General features: G+C 45.2%; 1 protein-coding gene across 1 annotated transcript in view; it reads right to left on the reverse strand.

Moving 5' to 3' along the window:
• The window catches only part of SEMA5A (semaphorin 5A), a 565,061-nt gene that overhangs the window by 178,345 nt on the left and 368,794 nt on the right, over window positions 1-17,922 (reverse strand). Inside the window, exons 7-8 of the mRNA XM_043489083.1 lie at window positions 15,525-15,623; window positions 13,471-13,684 (exon numbers count right to left, since the gene is read on the reverse strand). Coding sequence (XP_043345018.1) covers window positions 13,471-13,684; window positions 15,525-15,623 — 313 coding nt within the window. The remainder of the gene's footprint in view (window positions 1-13,470; window positions 13,685-15,524; window positions 15,624-17,922) is intronic.

Below are 17,922 nucleotides of genomic sequence, written 5' to 3' on the forward strand. Positions count from 1 at the left end.
GAGAAATCTACAATTCAGCTGCCACTGGGGAGATACCGAGGAGCTGCAGAGAAAGCTGATGACCCAAATTCCCGTGTGTGTGGTGGTCATCAGGCAAAGGCGGGGGTGGAATGTGGTCCCAGTATGTCCTTAGTGATCACTGACATCATAACATGAGCCTCAGATCTCCAGGTCCTTCACTCACTGGGAACCCGGCAGAAAGAAAGTCACTGCTAAAATATCGCAGAAGAACTAGAATTGTGGTTCCAGCAAACTTGATTCCTCTTCATGGGGAATGCGACCTGTCGACAGTGTGTTATTTACATAGATTTTCTGGTCCGAGCAGGAGCAACGTGTAGCACAGACACGTACTGTCTCTTCCCGAATGAGACCTGCCACCTGCTCACCAGCACGTACTCTAGGAAACCAAACTCTCACCCAGCTCTCTTCTCTCCACCAACTGGCTGTTGCCTACCTGTTCTAGCTCACAGGGCCAGAGACATCCTGCTCTATCCTGCTTGCTCACTCTATTTGAAGCACAAAGCCTCTGACAGCCTTTCCAGTCCCCTGAACGATCTGACTAAATCATACAGGCCTGGGCTCAACTAGGCATTAGTGATTTCATGATTACGTATTTCTCACATTTTCAAAGCTGCAAGCTTCTATTGACCATGTTCATTTTTTCTTGATTATATTAATATTTTAAATATGCAGGTTACTTCTTTTAGGAATCAATCATTTAACCTGCAGGATTGTAACACCTGAGAAGTTTTTAAATTGGAGCATTAACTTTAATTCAAAGATCTTAGGGATATTTTAGTGCCTATAAAATATTTCTTAAAGACTAAGAAGAAAACATGCAAAAGTTAATTGGAAGAGATACTAGGCTCCAGCGTTATTTAGTTAGAATACAAAAACTTGTAAGATGGTTTAGTCTTTGTCTCTTGAGTTGATCTGGACCAGGGCAAGAAAGAATATAAAACATGGAGATTATCCAGTGTACATCAGGGAATGAAAAAATGTGAGAGGTCATTGACTGAAGGAAAACAAGAAGTTTAGCAGAGCATTATGGAGGCAAATTTACCGAAACACAGACAATTGAGTATCTGATAAACAGGATGACAGCATGATTAATGATCTGAACTGGAGATCTTTTGAGAGAGAGAAAAACAATGTTAATAATCACGCCAGGAGGCAGGAGTGACCCAGGACTGTCCACAGGAGACTGCTATGACTTCTGGACAATGAACATCAAAGCACTGTCCTGAGTGGTTACGTAAGTACTAGCAAATTTCTAAATAGTATATGTGTTCTCTGTAATGGAACATATCTTCTTTGTGCAGATTTTTTTAAAATGCAGGTCTCTATATGTCTTAGTGTATACAGTTGGTGCCTCTGGCCTCATAATATTTTGGTGGGGAGAGAAAGGGTGGGATTCAACTATACTTTCTGGAAATGTGTGAACTGAAGTCCAAAATGTAACTGAGCAGGATCCTATGGGGCCTTCCAGAACACAGCCTCACTCACATGTGCTCTGCCTGCCTCTTGTCTGTAAAATAAATAAATAAATAACTAAATAAGCCAAAGAATAAGCTTAATCAGAGAAATGAGAAAATGCAGAAGCAAAGGAAAACAGTTAAACAGACAAAATAACAGTTTAGCCATCAGGCAAAGTCAAAGACTTTTAGTTCCTCCTTCAGGGCTATAGGTAATATTCTCAGATGCATCCTCTGAGCTGTTTTGCAGATACTGAAACCCCTGCCAAGTGGGAGACGATAACTGTATGCTGCCCACAAGCACAGAGACCTCAGACCGGTTGGAACCAGAAGGTCAATGATGCTGAGTCCAGATTACCTCACCACCCACCAGTCAGCAGAAGGTCCATGAACTGACCATATACACGGCAACCCTCTCCTCAACAGGTACCCCTTCCTCTTTTTCCCATAAAATCTCCAAGCAAAACATGGGGAGTGGGGAGTTGGTTCTTTGGGACATGAGTCCACCTTCTCCCCAGGACTGCTGGCTTCCTCGATAAAGCTATCTTTCCTTTTACCCAACACTTCTCTCTCTCAGGATCGGATTCTTGAGGGGCAAGTGATCAAACTTGAGTTTGGTGACAAAATGTCTTATTGCAAGTAAAGACCCTGCAACACTTGCCTGAAGGGATGCTGTGATTGCCCGACTTTCAGGAACTCAGTGCTCAAGGACCAGGACAGAATACACTGCTATTTTCAGGGAATGCCACAAGAACTGGTTCCTTCCTCACCTACCAGACTTCTGCACGCATAAAGGGCTGTGCTAAATAATCCTACAGACATTCCTGCCTTGGGTTTAATAACTCCAGCTCATTGCATCCCCTTTGTCAAGCTTTCGCCAGTCCAGAAAACACCAGCCACCATGCCGGGTCTCCATACCCCTCTACCATGGCAGCCTGTGCACAAAAATGTGGACACCAGGAGAGAGACGGGGGCAGCTTAGGATGGTGGTGCTTCCTAAGAAGTCGATTAACCAAAGGGGAGGCTGGGCGCCTACAGAGAGAGGAGGGTCTGTCTTCAAGTACTAGCTCACACATGCATCAGCCGTGTGACCCTGGTTCCGGAGGCTGATTCCTCCGACCCAGCTTCTCATCTGTAAATGAGGACAGTGCCATCTCCCTTGGGGTGGGGGGGTTGTGCAGAGAATTCCAGAAGACACATAAATGGAGTTTCCCATCTACCTGGCAAGTTATAAATAGTCATTGTCACCACTCCTTGTGCCTGGAATAATAATTGGATGTACCAGAGATTCCAGCAGGTGCACAGACAGGCAGATGATATGCAAGAAGGCCATTTATTTAAACTCCTTTCTGACTTTATAAAGATCATTAGAATCAGTTTACAACACTATTTCCAAGATACATCCATCCCCCTCAAGGTAGACCATCTGCCCACAATGCCTTCTGATAGGCTTGATCAAGCCTGAAAACCAGAAAATGGCATTTGGTCATGCTGTGTCTCATGACTTTGCTCCCAAGCTCTAAGTCCATGTACCATCATCCTAACAAGTTGAAACTTCATGAGTCAGTGGTCAGGGTTTAGCCTTTCAGCTGCACTGCTGAACTGAGTCCATTGTTCACAAGGACACCCTTTTTAAGCACCTCCCCAGATGCTGTCTGATAAAATCACAAAACTAGGCTGTAGACTATACATCCATGTCTTTTGTTCTGGGTTTTACCGAGCTTATTTTCCTTGATAAACACTACAGATCTCCTAAAACAAACAGACTTCATTTTCAGGCCCAACTTGTCTTTGCTTCTCTTGTTCTGTGAACTCTGCTTCCACTCATGAATTTCCTGCTTTAGCAAATCTCATCTGTCCAGGGAGAGCCTAACTCACACGATTTATACCTTTGGGGACTGCACTGTATAGATTGTGCCAAAAGTGATCTCACTGTCCCCAGGATGGAACCCAACAGGGTCACCCTATCCCAGCCATGTCTGCATCCCCAAGAAGTAGTGTCTGCTCCCGGGAAGAAATGCCAAGCTCCACAAAGCACCTGTCTTCACGATAAGCAGAAACAATTCCTCCTTAGAGTTAAGCACAGAAGGGATTTTTCTCTCTCCAAGTAAATTATCTTTAATCACTAGGAAGTTAATCATTGTATTTTAAAGACCTCAAAGAGTCTATTTAATATGTGGGTAACATCAATAAAGTATTTCAAGCCAGGAGAGCTTGAGATGGTTATAGAAAGAGTTTTCTAAACTAGAAACACAATAGCTCATAAAAAACAATACCGTGGATTTCAAGTGTGTTTTCCTTTACAGTGAGGTCAAGGCTGGACTCTTAGAGAATGGGGGAGATGCAAAAATTGTGGGAGAACCCAGGAGAAAGACAGATGCTATCTCCAAGAAGGAAAAGAAACAGGATGCCGCGTCCCAGTGAGATTACGCCCTGGGAGATGTCCATGCTGCGTTCATAAAGCTCACTGATAGATTCTTTTTTCCACATTCTCACCAAGGTTTCAGTCCATGTGCAAGCAAGCAGTTCCCTGAGAACCCACAAACTCAATTTGTACAACATTAATTTGGATATGTTATTTTCCCCCTTTTCATGGGTTAACTATTTCCCTGATTTGATTACCAGTTTCTTGAAGGCAAGTTTTATAGCTTCTCTGTTTTAAGCATCGACTATGAAACATTTATTATCCTGCTTTACAGTAATCATTTAATAAGGGTTATTAATGATTAGTATTTTAATGCACTAAGGCTGTTAAAGTATTTCTCTAAACACATAAATTTGCTTTAAGAGTGATTTTGGCACAGAGAAAAAAAAATCTGATTTTGAAACTTATACGACCAAACATATAACTCAACGTTTCAAATTCCACCAGAACATTATCCAATCGATCATGCTGCCTTAATAGCTAAAAGTGGGAGTTGAAATGAGATGGCAAAGCAAGATTCTTTAAATGTCTGGACCTGCATCCATTTCAAACATACAAATCTCTATGCTTTAAATTCTGGGTTACAACTAATGGCGACATGTTCCCTTTGTTAATAACAAAATTCATATTTCTGCTGCTTATGAAATGTGCTTATCTCCAACTCATTCAACAAATATGGATGGAGCCTCAACGGTATTTTGGGCACTACATGAAATGCTGAGCACACAAAAATTGATCCCATCTAAACACTGCCCTCAAGGAATTCATACACTCATGGATGGGGAAAACAAAAGTGCAAACTACTCATCTATTAACTCATTTATTAAAAAATGATGTCTTGGGTGCTTCCTATGAGCACCTGGGATACATCAGTGGCCAAAGAAAATAAGCACGGCCACCGGAGAAGCTTCATTCCAGTGGAGGAAAGGAGGCCAGAACTAAAGGAGGATAAAAGTTGGACACAGTGAAGGGAAGCAAGGGGGCTAGATGGAGCAGGGAAGGTGAAAGTGTTAGTCACTCAGTCATGTCCGACACTTTATGACCCCCGGACCATAGTCCACCAGGCTCCTCTGTCCATGGGATTCTCCAGGCAAGAATACTGGAGTGAGTAGCCATTCCTCTCTCCAGGGGATCTTCCCGACCCAGGGATCAAACTCACGTCTCCTGCAGTGCAGGCTGATTCTTTACCATCTGAGTCACCAGGGAAGCCCCAGATGGAGCAGGGGGCTCATGTCAAATAAGATGGTCAGGGCCGAGGTCCCACTTAGAAGACACATCAGAGCAAAGACAGGACAGAACTAAAGTCATTGGCCACATGGACCGTCTGGGGCTAAGAGTTCTCCAGATAGTACAGGGACCAGCCTCCTATAGACCTCAGGCTAGGCCTACCCACTGGTTATAAATAAAGGTTTATGAGCACACAGCATTCAGTTCAGGTCAGTCGCTCAGTCGTGTCCGACTCTTTGTGACCACATGAACCACAGCAAGCCAGGCCTCCCTGTCCATCACCAACTGCCAGAGTCTACTCAAACCCATGTCCATTGAGTCAGTGATGCCATCCAACCTTCTCATCCTCTGTCATCTCCTTCTCCTCTTGCCCTCAATCTTTCCCGGCATCAGGGTCTTTTCCAATGAGTCAGCTCTTCGCATCAGATGGCCAAAGTACTGGAGTTTCATTTTCAGCATCAGTCCTTCCAATGAATACCTAGGACTGATCTCCTTTAGGATGGACTGGTTGGATATCCTTGCAGTCCAAGGGATGCTCAAGAGTCTTCTCCAACACCCCAGTTCAAAAGCATCAATTTTTCAGCACTCAGCTTTCTTTATAGTTCAACTCTCACATCCATACATGACCACTGGAAAAACCATAGCCTTGACTAGACAGACCTTTGTTGACAAAGTAATGTCTCTGCTCTTTAATAGGCTGTCTAGGTTGGTCATAACTTTCCTTCCAAGGAGTAAGCGTCTTTTAACTTCATGGCTGCAGTCACATAGCATAGATGTATACAATGGCCATGTCTCCTTTCATGCTACAATGGCAGCATTGAAAAGCTGCAACAAAGGCCATATGGATGCAAACGATAAAGTATTTCCTCTCTGGCCCTTTATTGATAATGCTGATCCCTGGCAGAGAGGAAGGGCCAGGGCCAGTGTGCAGCATATAAGGGGTTAAAACTGAAGGGGCAGGGGGTGGGCAGCAGTGAGGACAGGGAGGCAGTGGAGGTAGGCCAGTGGCGCCTCCACCTTCTCTGCAGGTGAAACGGGGACTCGAGAGGGTCTTGAGCCGGAGAAGGACCACGACGAGCTCCAGGGTTGTGGGGTGAACGCAACCCTGCACATCGACCACGAGGAAGGAATGAACGGGACCCACCGATTCTCAAGGAAACTAAAACTGTGATTGGAGCTACAGAATAATAGGAATTAGGGAGGAGGCACAACTCAGGGGAAGTCAGAACAGCGTAAACAGTGTGTGGGAAGTTCATTGAGGAGGGCAGAGTCGCACGAAGGGAGTTGCATGCTTCTCTTGAAAGGACACCTAGACGGCATGTGGGCAGAGGAGAGGACTCAGGGCTGAAGAACAGGAAAAGCCAGATAACACAGGGAGGAAAGAGGGAACTCGAGGAAGCTTCCACAGCCAGCCTGGCTCTCCTCTCCTCGTCAGCCCCTGCTGATAGCCGACGGTGTGGTCACCACGCGGGTCTTGCAAAGGTGCAGGTGGGACGCTACCCACTGGTGGACAGTCTTAGTGCTGGTGGTGTCATAAGACATCGTGTCTGGAACTCTGGTGTCAGACCCAGGGCACTTGGCTTGCTCAGCGCAGTTGTTGGAACTATACCACGAAGGGATGCTGGGTCTCTGGGAGGGGCAGCAAGGAGATCCAAGCAGTCCATCCTAAAGGAAATCAACCCTGAGTATTCACTGGAAGGACTGATGCTGAAGCTGAAGCTCCAATCGTTTGATAAGAAGAGCCAACTCACTCTTGGCCAACTCACTCCCAGCATCAGGAAAAGACCCTGATGCTGGGAAAGACAGAGGGCAGGAGGAGAAGGGGACGACAGAGGATGAGATGGTTGGATGGCATCACCGACTCAATGGATATGAGTTTGAGCAAACTCTGGGAGATAGTGAAGGACCCAGAAGCCAGGCATGCTGCAGTCCATGGGGTTGCAAAGAGTCAGACACGACTGAGTGACTGAACAATATCAACAGGCAAGGGTGAGGGGAAGATCAGAGGCTTCACAGGTCCTTCCTCAGGGCTCTCTGTATGCTTGCAGGACATCACCTGGACAGCTTGATGCCACCCTTCACCTGAAGAGAAGCCCTGAAGCATAGGGGGGCCCCAGAGACTGGGGTCGCTGAACGGTCATGACTTGTTCTATCTACACGTTCCCACGTCCTGAAGAGCATCCTTTAGGCTCCTCTTGACCTGGAGGGTCAGAGTGCTCATTGTGGTCAGGGTTTCTCTACAGTCCATTGAGGGAGTAATTCAGAGAGAGAATGCGCGAGATGAAATCCACGTCAGAATGCTGCCTAGGAGAGAGGGACTCCTTCCCCAAAGACTGTGGGCTGGAGGACAGATGTACAGCAGATAAAGCAAAGGTTTAAGTGGACAGACTGTCTGCACCAGTGCTCTGGACCATGGAAGGAGGAGAGAGGTGCAGGCCAGCTCTGCCCTGGGCAAAGAGGACCATCCCCTGAGCCCTCCTTGATGACTTCCAATGCCCATTGGGAACAAGAAGGCAATACTGTTTGTCAAGAGTGAAGAGGATACTGCTGAGATGGGGGGATGGAATAGCCAGAGGATTTAGGGGCCATACAGAAAGAGAGCATCACTGGAAAATGGAACACCAAAGTTTAAGATTTCAACATTTGAGCATTTCCTGTTTAGGGCACTGTTATGGGTTGCATTGTATTCCCCCACCCCAAGATATGCTGGTATCTATAAATGTGACCTTATTTGGAAATAAGGTCATGACTGATATAATTAGTAAAGGTGAAGCCATACTGGAATAAGGTGGGCCCCTAATCCAGTTGGTAAAGAATCCACCTGCAATGCAGGAGACCCTGGTTTGATCCTTGGGTCGGGAAAATCTGCTAGAGAAGGGAAAAGCTACCCACTCCAGTATTCTTGGGTTTCCCTGGTGGCTCAGCTGGTAAAGAATCTGCCTGCAATATGCGAGACCTGGGTTTGATCCCTGGGTTGGGGAAGATCCCCTGGAGAAGGGAAAGGCTACCCAATCCAGGATTCTGGCCTGGAGAATTCCATGGACCGTATGGTCCATGGGGTTGCAAAGAGTCAGGCACAACTGAGTGGCTTTCACCTTCACTTTCTAGTCCAATACGATCGGTGTTCTCATATGAAATGAAGACGGCCATATGAGGACATGGGGCCACAGGGAGAAGCCACATGAATAGAGGCAAAAACTGGAGTGATGCGGCCACAAGCCAAGGGATGCAGCCACAAGCCAAGGGATGCTGAGAACTAAGGAGTTGAGGAAGGGTCCTCCCCTGGAGTCTTCATAAAGAGCATGGGCTGCCAACAACTTGGTCTTGGACTTCTCACCCCCATAACTCTGAGAAGACACATTTCTGTTTTAAGCTACCCAGTTTGTGGTGCTTTGTTCCAGCAATGCTAGGAAACAAATGAAATGAACACCACCACTGTCCAAACTGCCACTGAAGGTATGGCCTGAGGAGGTGGAGTTGGTTGGTACCGGGCTGTTGCATGGCTGGAGGCTGAGAAGGAAGACGCCTGGCACGGGACTGGCAGAGGCAAACGAAAAATGTATGTGACCGCTGAACTGGTCACACTATGAGTGTCCCCTCTATGAGCTAATTAATCCAATCATGGAAAGATATTCCCTCCGTGGACAGGCAAATTATCCTACACAGAATTTAATCACAACAGTGGATCTGAAATAAAAAATTCTGCTGACGATGGTTCGGAGGTACCATCCTCCACACCTCCCCTGCTGATAGAATTCTCCTTCCTCAACAGAGAAATGTTGGCAAAAAAAAAAAAAGAAAAGGGGAAAATGTCCAAAACAAAGACGGGAGCTCTGCTTATCATAATGTGTGAGCAGCTGTTGGCTGAGTGATGGCCTCTGGGGAACCTTGGGTCTTGTTGACACCTGGGGGTACCACGGATTGGGCAGTGACAGGAATATACCTGGGGGACTTGGATGTGGCCGCAGGAAGATAAGATGGCCAAGAGAGGCCAGCCCAGAGTGGGGTGGGGAAAGCTCAGAGGCAGACGGTCATTGTCAGCAGAGACAGGAAATAGGAGGCCGGTAGGTGTCAGTAATCAGGAACCACAGCCCCAGGTGCACTCAGCCAATAAGTACTTACTCTCTGGCACTGAAGTCAGATAGTCTATCAGGAATCAGGGAGTTCACAGTCATTACATCTATTTATAATCAGCTATTTGCTACTAATATTTATTATCTCTACATGGTCCCATTTTATTCTCAGAACTTCCAGGTCCAGTGACTAGTTATCTCCAGTTTGCAGATGAGGAAATCGAGAACTGAGACGATTCAGCTCCCTGGGGGGTGAGCACTGATTCACCGGCAGGTCTTTCCACCTCCAAAGCCTCCATCGCTTACCTTTTAAAATGATCACTGAACCCAAGAAAAGGTAATAACCTCTGCCCAAAAGACCTTGTAAGTTCACACGCACTTGTTACCCTGCTTTCTGTCTCCTGCTGGTGACTTGGGGTGGAGGGCTGCCTTCTCCCACCTCCTGGTGCCCGGGTTCTGAAAATTGCATCTTCAATCAAAACCCCAGGTTTTTACTTCCCCAGATGGGAGCTCGATGCTGAGGAAGCTGCCTGCCGACCCCACACGGAAGGCTGTGCCTCTTCATTCAGCAGCTCATAGTCTGCGTCTTCTTAAGGTACCAGCTCTGAGAGTTTCCAGTACATTCGCTCAGCTCTATCACAAACAAATCCACCTCTCTGACTGTCATTGATTAACTCCTGTGCCTTGATCCTCCATCAGTTGAAAACTTAGAAGAACATAAGAGCAGCATTTAAGGGGTCCCTAATATCACACAATAGGGTTGCAAACACAGCTGAAGCGACTGAGCACACACACAAGCAATATCACACGGGAACAGGCGTCTTCCTGGACACGCAGACCTAAGGGTGCTTTTAGTTTCATTGGGTTTCTTTGTTTTTGTCTCACTGACGAGGGAGGAGATGAGCATTTTTATTAAGAGATGGTGGTTATCACCAGAGCGTGAGAAATTTAAGGATATGGCAAAAAAGAAGGGGCAACAGGTAAAGCAACAACTTCTAATAAAGGAAGAAAATTACTCCTGAGCTTGGCAGAAAGAAAAAGGGACAGGGCGTCGGGTCTAAGTGCAAGCAGATGCCAAGTGTGGACTCCAAGTAGGTGAGAATAAATGTCCCTGCGTCCAGGCTCCGCGGGGGAACGGAAGCAGAGCTGAGTGGGGGTCAGAGACCCGAATCCATGCTGGATGGAGGAGCGATTGGAGCAGATGACCAGGGCCAACGAGAGGGAGAAAGGACATCCCAGAGTTCAACAGAGAAAGTGCCCCAGAGAGAACACAGAGAGGGAACGAACACGGAACACACAAGAACGCGGGACCCTCGGGGCTCTCTGCCTGGGAGTGGGGGCCTCCTGGTGCGGCAGAGCACCGCTCTCTGAGGAAGGCAGGCCATTCAGTGCCATGGGCGTTATGATGACACTGGGAGGCAGGTGGCGACTTCACTATATTTACTTGGTCTTATTTGTAATGTCCACAGTTAGATAGCATCATATATAATTTAGGACACACATGCCTACAGTGACTGTCCTTACTTAGGCCCTCACCTGACTCTCAGATGGAAGAGATTCCACCCAGAGGGTTAACAGAATCTGAGAACCTGATCCGCCTGGAAATACATAGAAACAAACAGTGCTTATAACTCATGCTATAATTTGAATGATTTTTTCCAAGATATTCTTCAGGGTGTTACTTCTGGGAAAACAAAGACACTGTGCTCCTAATTACTTTTTACTTTGCTTTCAGCAAAGTCTAAATGAAACGTTTGTGGTTGCGGAAGAACTCATTTTGATTTTTAACTGGAATTTTACTTGGATGGGAAAAATCAACAAATGAAAAGAAAGAACTTTAAGCTACACAGATGACTGTATCAGAGCAGAAAGACCTTCGGTAGAGTCAAAAGGTTCAGCTGAAACCAGTTCAACAGAAATAGTGTTAATACAGGGAAGCTAGAAAGTGCTTCAGTTTGGGAAAACAATTCACGCTGCCCTTTGGAAGCACATGGAGTCATTCAGCTTGCTGAAGAAACTGGGTAACAATACGCTTTTCTCTAATAGGAAGTATTTTAAAGGCAAACGGCGATGGCTGGTTTGACTATATTATTTTACAAAATGCTCGTGTTATATAGGTTCCTGTGCTATGCTTAGTCTATCAGTCATGTCCAACTCTTTGCAACCCTTTGGACTGTAGTCCACCAGGCTCCTCTGTCCATTGGATTCTCCAGGCAAGAATACTGGAGTGGGTTGCCATTTCCTTCTTCAGGGGTCTTCCCAACCCAGGGATTGAACCCCAATCTCCTGCATTGCAGGCGGATTCTTTACCCACTGAACCACTGGGGAAACCCCATACACCTAAATATGCATAAGTGATCGTTCTCAACCAAAATTTCTCAATGAGAGGCAATATTTTTCCCAAGGAATATTTGCAAGTTTTTGAACAAATGTTCTGTTGTCACGATGCAGGGGGGAGGCATGCTAACACATCTAAGGGGTGTAAGCCAGGGATGTAGCTGACCATCCTACAATAACTAGCACAACCCCCCTTCCCCAGCAAAGAATTATCTGGCCCTGAACGCCAATAGTGCTGAGGTCTAGAAACTGTGATCTACATAATGAGCTTTTGCTTGGTGAAAACCAGCACAACTTTGTAGGACTTGAAAGCTCAGAACAGTAAATATTATAAGGACAATTATAAGAGCTCATCTTTACGCAAACCACCAGACAAAGGCTTGAGGGAATGGATTACATACGGTGCCTATGTCTGTCCACGACATTGTGCTTGCTAGTGTGTGTGTGCGCGCGCATGTGTGTATCACCATATTCACCCATGAATGTGCACATATACGGAGCTGGCACATCTCAGTCTCAGTACATAGCCAACTTTAACTTCAATGTGGGAGGCTGGAATCACTTCCCCCTCATTTAGTGAGCAAGTAACCAAGTTCTAGGCCAGGACTGAAGGAAATCTTCTGGCAGTTTCTGATGTCTTTAAAAAAGGACACAAGGGATGTGGTTCTCCCCTGGATGTCGTCATATCTGAGGGCAGTAGCTGGAACTATAGTTGTGAGTTTGCACCCATAAGCAGAGCCAGCCTGAGGACCAATCTGACAGACTGTGGGTGGCAGAGGCAGTAGTGGCAGGACTTGGGGGCTTATTAATTCCTGAGCCACTGAAGTGAGCAACTCCAATGACACCTACCCTGACCTCCTGCGTATAAGACTTGATACCTTTAAAAAAAATTTTGGTCAACTTGCCTGTGGAATCTAAAAAAAAAAAAAATGATACAAATGAACTTATTCACAAAACAGAAACAGACTCACAGACTTCGAAAACAAATTTATGATTACCAAAGGGGAAAGGTGGGAGGGGGGATAAATCGGGAGCTTGGGATTAACATACAGACACTACGATCTATAAAATCCCCTGAAGGAGGAAAGGGCCACTCATTCTAGAATCTGCCTACAGTGCAGGAGACCAGGGTTCAATCCCTGGGATGGGAAGACCCCCCCTGGAGAAGGAAATAGCTACCCACTCCAGGATTCTTTCCTGGGAAATCCTATGGACAGAGAAGCCTGGAGGGCTACAGTCCATGGGGTAGCAAGGAGTCAGACAAGACTGAGCAACTGAACACACACACACACACACCTGTAAACTAGATACTCAATGAGTCAGTACCCTGTAATAACCTATATGGGCAAAGAATCTGAAAAAAAAAATGGGTATATGTGTATGTGTAACTGAATTACTTTGTTCTATACCTGAAGCTAACACAACATTGTAAAGCAACTACACTCCAATATAAAATAAAAAATTAAATTAAAAATTTGTCAAGCTATTTGGGGCTCCCTATAGCCAAACACATTCTTTCACACAGTCATCTGAAAATTTCATGCAATGCTAGAAACTTTGCTTTTTAGGTATACAGTAAAAAAGTCAAGAAAGAATGCACATGATTCTATAGACAATGACGTGTCATCAGACTTCCTGAACTTCAAACAATAATATAAGAAAGCAGCTTAAGCTTGATGAACCCTTGTATCAGCATTAGCCCTATGTTACCATGTCCTACAGTGTTGAGAGAATCGTTTCTCTCCCTAATTGGAAATGAGCCATCGGATGCCCTTCTACATCGAAGAACAAAACAAGTTACATTTTGATTCCTTTAGAAAAGGAGGAAACCATTTTATTTTGAAAATTGTGACAGCTTGCTTCTGAGCACCAAGGACATCAAGGGCATCACAGACCAGCGAGATGGGAAGCCAGGTGGGAGGGTAAGACTCACCGTTGAGCCACTTGGAGTTGTATTGCGCAGTGCGGAGCGGGGGCAAGATGCCCAGGCTTCGGTAGATGGCGGGGTCGCGCCCCGGGAAATCCATGGCCGTGGCAGCATAGAGCTCCCCGCCGGCCGTGAGCAGGGCTGTGGAGTTGTGCTGGGGGCTGTAGGGGCAGCGAGCCATGCCGCTGATCTGATCATGGATCTCCGTCAGGTTACTCAACTAGGAGTGAGGACAAGAGAGAAAAGTCAGCGATCCCCCATGAAACCCCTTTAATAGTGTTCATGGATCAGACCCGCCCAACTTGCAAATGAAGCATGTACAGTGAACTCTCTGGGGCTGAGAGCATGGGCCAGACGTCCACATTCTGACTTTGATGAGAATAATATCCTGTGGTGACTGTCAGAGAATCTGGCAATCAATCTCTCGTCATCCCGTGAGAGTTACTGAACCCCAGGCTGTTGGATACTCACCAAAGACAGAGTAAGACTACCATTTATGGAAAAAAAAAACCCAAAAAACTATCATTTATGACTTCTTTTCATAACACAATGGGACAATGCAGATTTGCCCACTTACATTACAAAACTCAATGTCAATGTTTATAGAAGTACAAACTGCAAGAGAAGTTAGCTACAGGTTTATCAATAAAAGTGGATTGACTAGCCCAAACTGTGTTCATGGGTAAGGATGTGTGGACATTTAGCAACCATGTAGCTCAAATTTCCAAGGCTTTAGATTTTAGTGTTCCAAGATGCAAATTAGTGTCTCGCAGTCCAGCAGTAGGACTCCTGTATTTGAGAAGCTGAACCACCATTGAATGAGAAAGGTTCTCTGGGTGGTTGGAGGAGGGGATCTTCACTCAGCTTTTCTCTCCTCTTACCTGAGAGGTAAGAGAGCAGAGGGGTCAGGCAGCGGCTCAGATACCCTGCCTGCCTTATAACACGTGTGTGCGTAGTTGCTCAGTTATATCTAACTCTTTGCGACCCCACGGACTGTAGCCCGCCAGGCTCCTCTGTCCATGGGATTCTCCAAGAAAGAATACTGGAGTGGGTTGCCATTTCCTTCTCCAGAAGATCTTCCCAACCCAGGGATTGAACCTGGGTCTCCCCCACTGCAGGCAGATTCTTTACCATCTGAGCTACCAGGGAAGCCCTTATTACACATGTAGACCCAGGTAAGCTACGTAAAGTCTTTAAGCCTTAGATTCTTCTTTTACAAAACGATGACCCAAAGGATAATCACCAGGCCGGGTGGATGTGAGTGTGAAGTGACTGGGTTGTTGTAAGGCGCATAGGACAGGCCACGATACCTAGGGCTGTCTCTGTGAGCATCGCTTCTTATCATTATCATCATCCTCTCTTTATTTCCAGTAACTGAATGTTAACTTGAAAATAAAGAATAGTAAAAGAGGAAGATTAATTCAGCCTTTGAGAGAAATTGTGTAACCAGGAAATTAATGATATTTCTTCATCATTTCTTATTCCCTGAGGAAGAGCAAATGAATATCCTAAATTAGGAAGATTACACATGTGCTTTAAGAACCCTGCAATTCTACAGGAATGAGACCTGGATACAGAAAAGTCCCCTGTTCATAATGATAGGTTAAAAGAAAAAGAAAGAGGGTGGGTAATAACTTTATTTTTCCTTGGATTCCATTTGTTTGTTAGTTTGCTTTAATTTTTCAACACACTTCTTGTCCAATTTCTAAATTGCATTTTCTTTGTTTGGATTGTGATTTTAGGTCATTTTAATACTTAACACTATCTCTGCAATGAAGCAGGAGAAGAAAAAAGAATATGTTTAGGATTATCTTTAGGGTCACTGTTGAGAAAAAAGCTGATAGAAATAGCTTGCAAGAATATTTAAATTTAATTAAACAAGCTTATTATATAACATGTAATAAAAAATACATCAAGTCTTTATTCAGTTTGACAAAACATGCTTTGAATTAAAATGCAACTCCTTGGAGAATAGGAACACATTTTAAAAGTGGTGTTTTAATAGGCTGTTTGGGTTTTCCTGGCATTAAAATCTATCAAAACTCCACATGAAGCCATACCGTGCGGTTGGTGCAGACAGGCGTGAAAGCGTTGGTCCCACACGTGAACAGCCGGTTCCCACCCACCAACAGTACCCGAATGTAGTTCTGACATTCCTCCTGGAAAACAAAAACAAAAAATAAAACACAAGAAAAAGGATTAAGAGGCCTGAGCTCAAGAGGAAGGTGAACACGAAGATGTCTTGTCTATTCAATAAATTAAAAGTTAATTGACCACTACAAATCCAACAAACAACCTCCTCTCAGATACTGACCAAAAAATAACAACAAAAAATCTTAAACAGTTTACCCTCGTCTGCACACTTGCTCAATAGAGGATGTTTGTGAAGATTAATACACGTTCAGTTAAAATCTCAAAGCATGTGTCTTCTTTTGATGAATGTGGTCTCATTTTGTGTTGTATCTGATAACAGTGCAAACTCTAAATTGCCTTTGACGTATGGTAGGAAAATAAATAAAGGAAACTATTAGAGCGGCTCATGAAACAGCAGTTTAGGAAACTTGCCCAGGAGCTTCAAAAACCATGGTGAATGCTTTTCCAAATACAAGGGTCACAAGTGAAGCTCTGATTACAACCAAAGCAAGTTTTAGATTAAGTTCTTAAACTACTTTGTGTACAGGAAGATTCTATAAACAATTTTGATTTTTTGGTGAAAAAGTAAAATACAACTATAACAAGTAAACAATGAGGGATGAAAGCCCATGCTAAGGGAGTGAATATTTTTTATGGTTGCAAAACATACATATATATCTGGGGCATGGTCAAAATAGTACAGGAACATTCAGCTACAAAGCTTTTCATTTACCCAGCAAGAATTTACTGATTAGACACTCGATGGTAGAGACTGTGGAAGAAGTCACAATCTAGGCCCTTGTCTGTGGAATTTGCTCAATGTCCAACTTTTTGTGACCCCAGGTATTATAGTCCACCAGGCTCCTCGGTCTATGGAATTCCCCAGGCAAGAATACTGGAGTGAGTTGCTATTCCCTTCTTCAAGGTATCTTCCCTACCCAGGGATCGAACCCAGGTCTCCTGCACTGCAGGCAGACTCTTTACCATCTGAACCACCAGGGAAGCCTGCATCGAGGCCCTTGGCACAAAATTAAAATACATGGAGTTGTCTACATGCTCTATTAAGGAAGCACAGGAGAACAGCATAGTGCTAATTCTAGAGGGCAGGGGAGGGGAAGGGAGGAGGTATAGGAAGGCTTCCTGGAGGAGGTGACACCTAAGGTCAGTTGTGGATGTAAGATGAGCTAAAACACTTGAATTTGCTTTCTAAACATAAAGTGAGCTATCAAAGGTAGATAATTTACCTACTATTACTGAAAGTGAAAGTGAAGTCGCTCAGTCGTGTCTGACTCTTTTGTGACCCCATGGCCTGTAGCCTACCAAGTTTCTCCTTCCATGGGATTTTCCAGGCACAAGTACTGGAGTGGGTTGCCATTTTCTTCTCCAGGGTGATTGTGGGTTTTGAGACGAGATCAACCTGGATTAAGGCGGGTCCTCGTTTCTGGTCAGCTGCTCAGTGGTGTCAATTCTTTGCGACCCCATGGACTGTAGCCTGCCAGGCTCCCCTGTCCATGGACTTTTCCAGGCAACAATACTGGGTTGCCATTTCCTACTCCAACCTAATATTACTATTAACAATAATAGTAACAAATTAGCATTGGTTGCTAATCTGAAGTACTTTGAGGAAAAAATGGACAGACTAAAAGATGGAGGTTAACTATTAGAAGAATTCAGAAATGAGTGTAAACAGAAGGCAAAAGCCAGTGCTCCGTGACAGCCTGGAGGAGGAGAGGATGCGGAGGGAGGTGGGAGGGGGTTTCAGGAGGGAGGAGACACATGTATGCCTGCGGCTGATTCATACTGATGCATGGCCGAAATCATCACGGTATTATAAAGTAATTATCCTCCAATTAAAATAAATAACTGCACTAAAAATAAACTGCATAACAAAGGATGAGATGGTTGGATGGCATCACCAACTCAGTGGACATGAGTTTGAGCAAACTCCAGGAGTTGGTGATGGACAGGGAGGCCTGGCGTGCTGTGGTTCATAGGGTCGAAAAGAGTTGGACGCGACTGAGCGACTGGACTGAACTGAGAAAGATGCACCAGATGGGGAGGCTTGTTCTGTTCTGCTCTGCTTTGTTTTTATAGCTGGGGAAAGGGAAGAAGAGTTCTAAAGAGAAAGAACAAGGCCAGACTTCAAAAAGGCACGTCGGTCTCCTTTCCCAGGCTCTGAGAGCTCCGGTTCTAAGAACGCAGAGGAGAGCGAGCAGCTGCCGGAAGCGGAGGGGCACAGAGGCAGGACCACGGCTGTGGTGGAAACATCAGCCCTGATCGCATAAGTGAGGGGGCTCCAGAGAGACGTCTCGGGGAACACAGGGC

This window comes from Cervus canadensis, chromosome 16, assembly GCF_019320065.1.
Source record: "Cervus canadensis isolate Bull #8, Minnesota chromosome 16, ASM1932006v1, whole genome shotgun sequence".
Classification (NCBI taxonomy): Eukaryota; Metazoa; Chordata; class Mammalia; order Artiodactyla; family Cervidae; genus Cervus; species Cervus canadensis.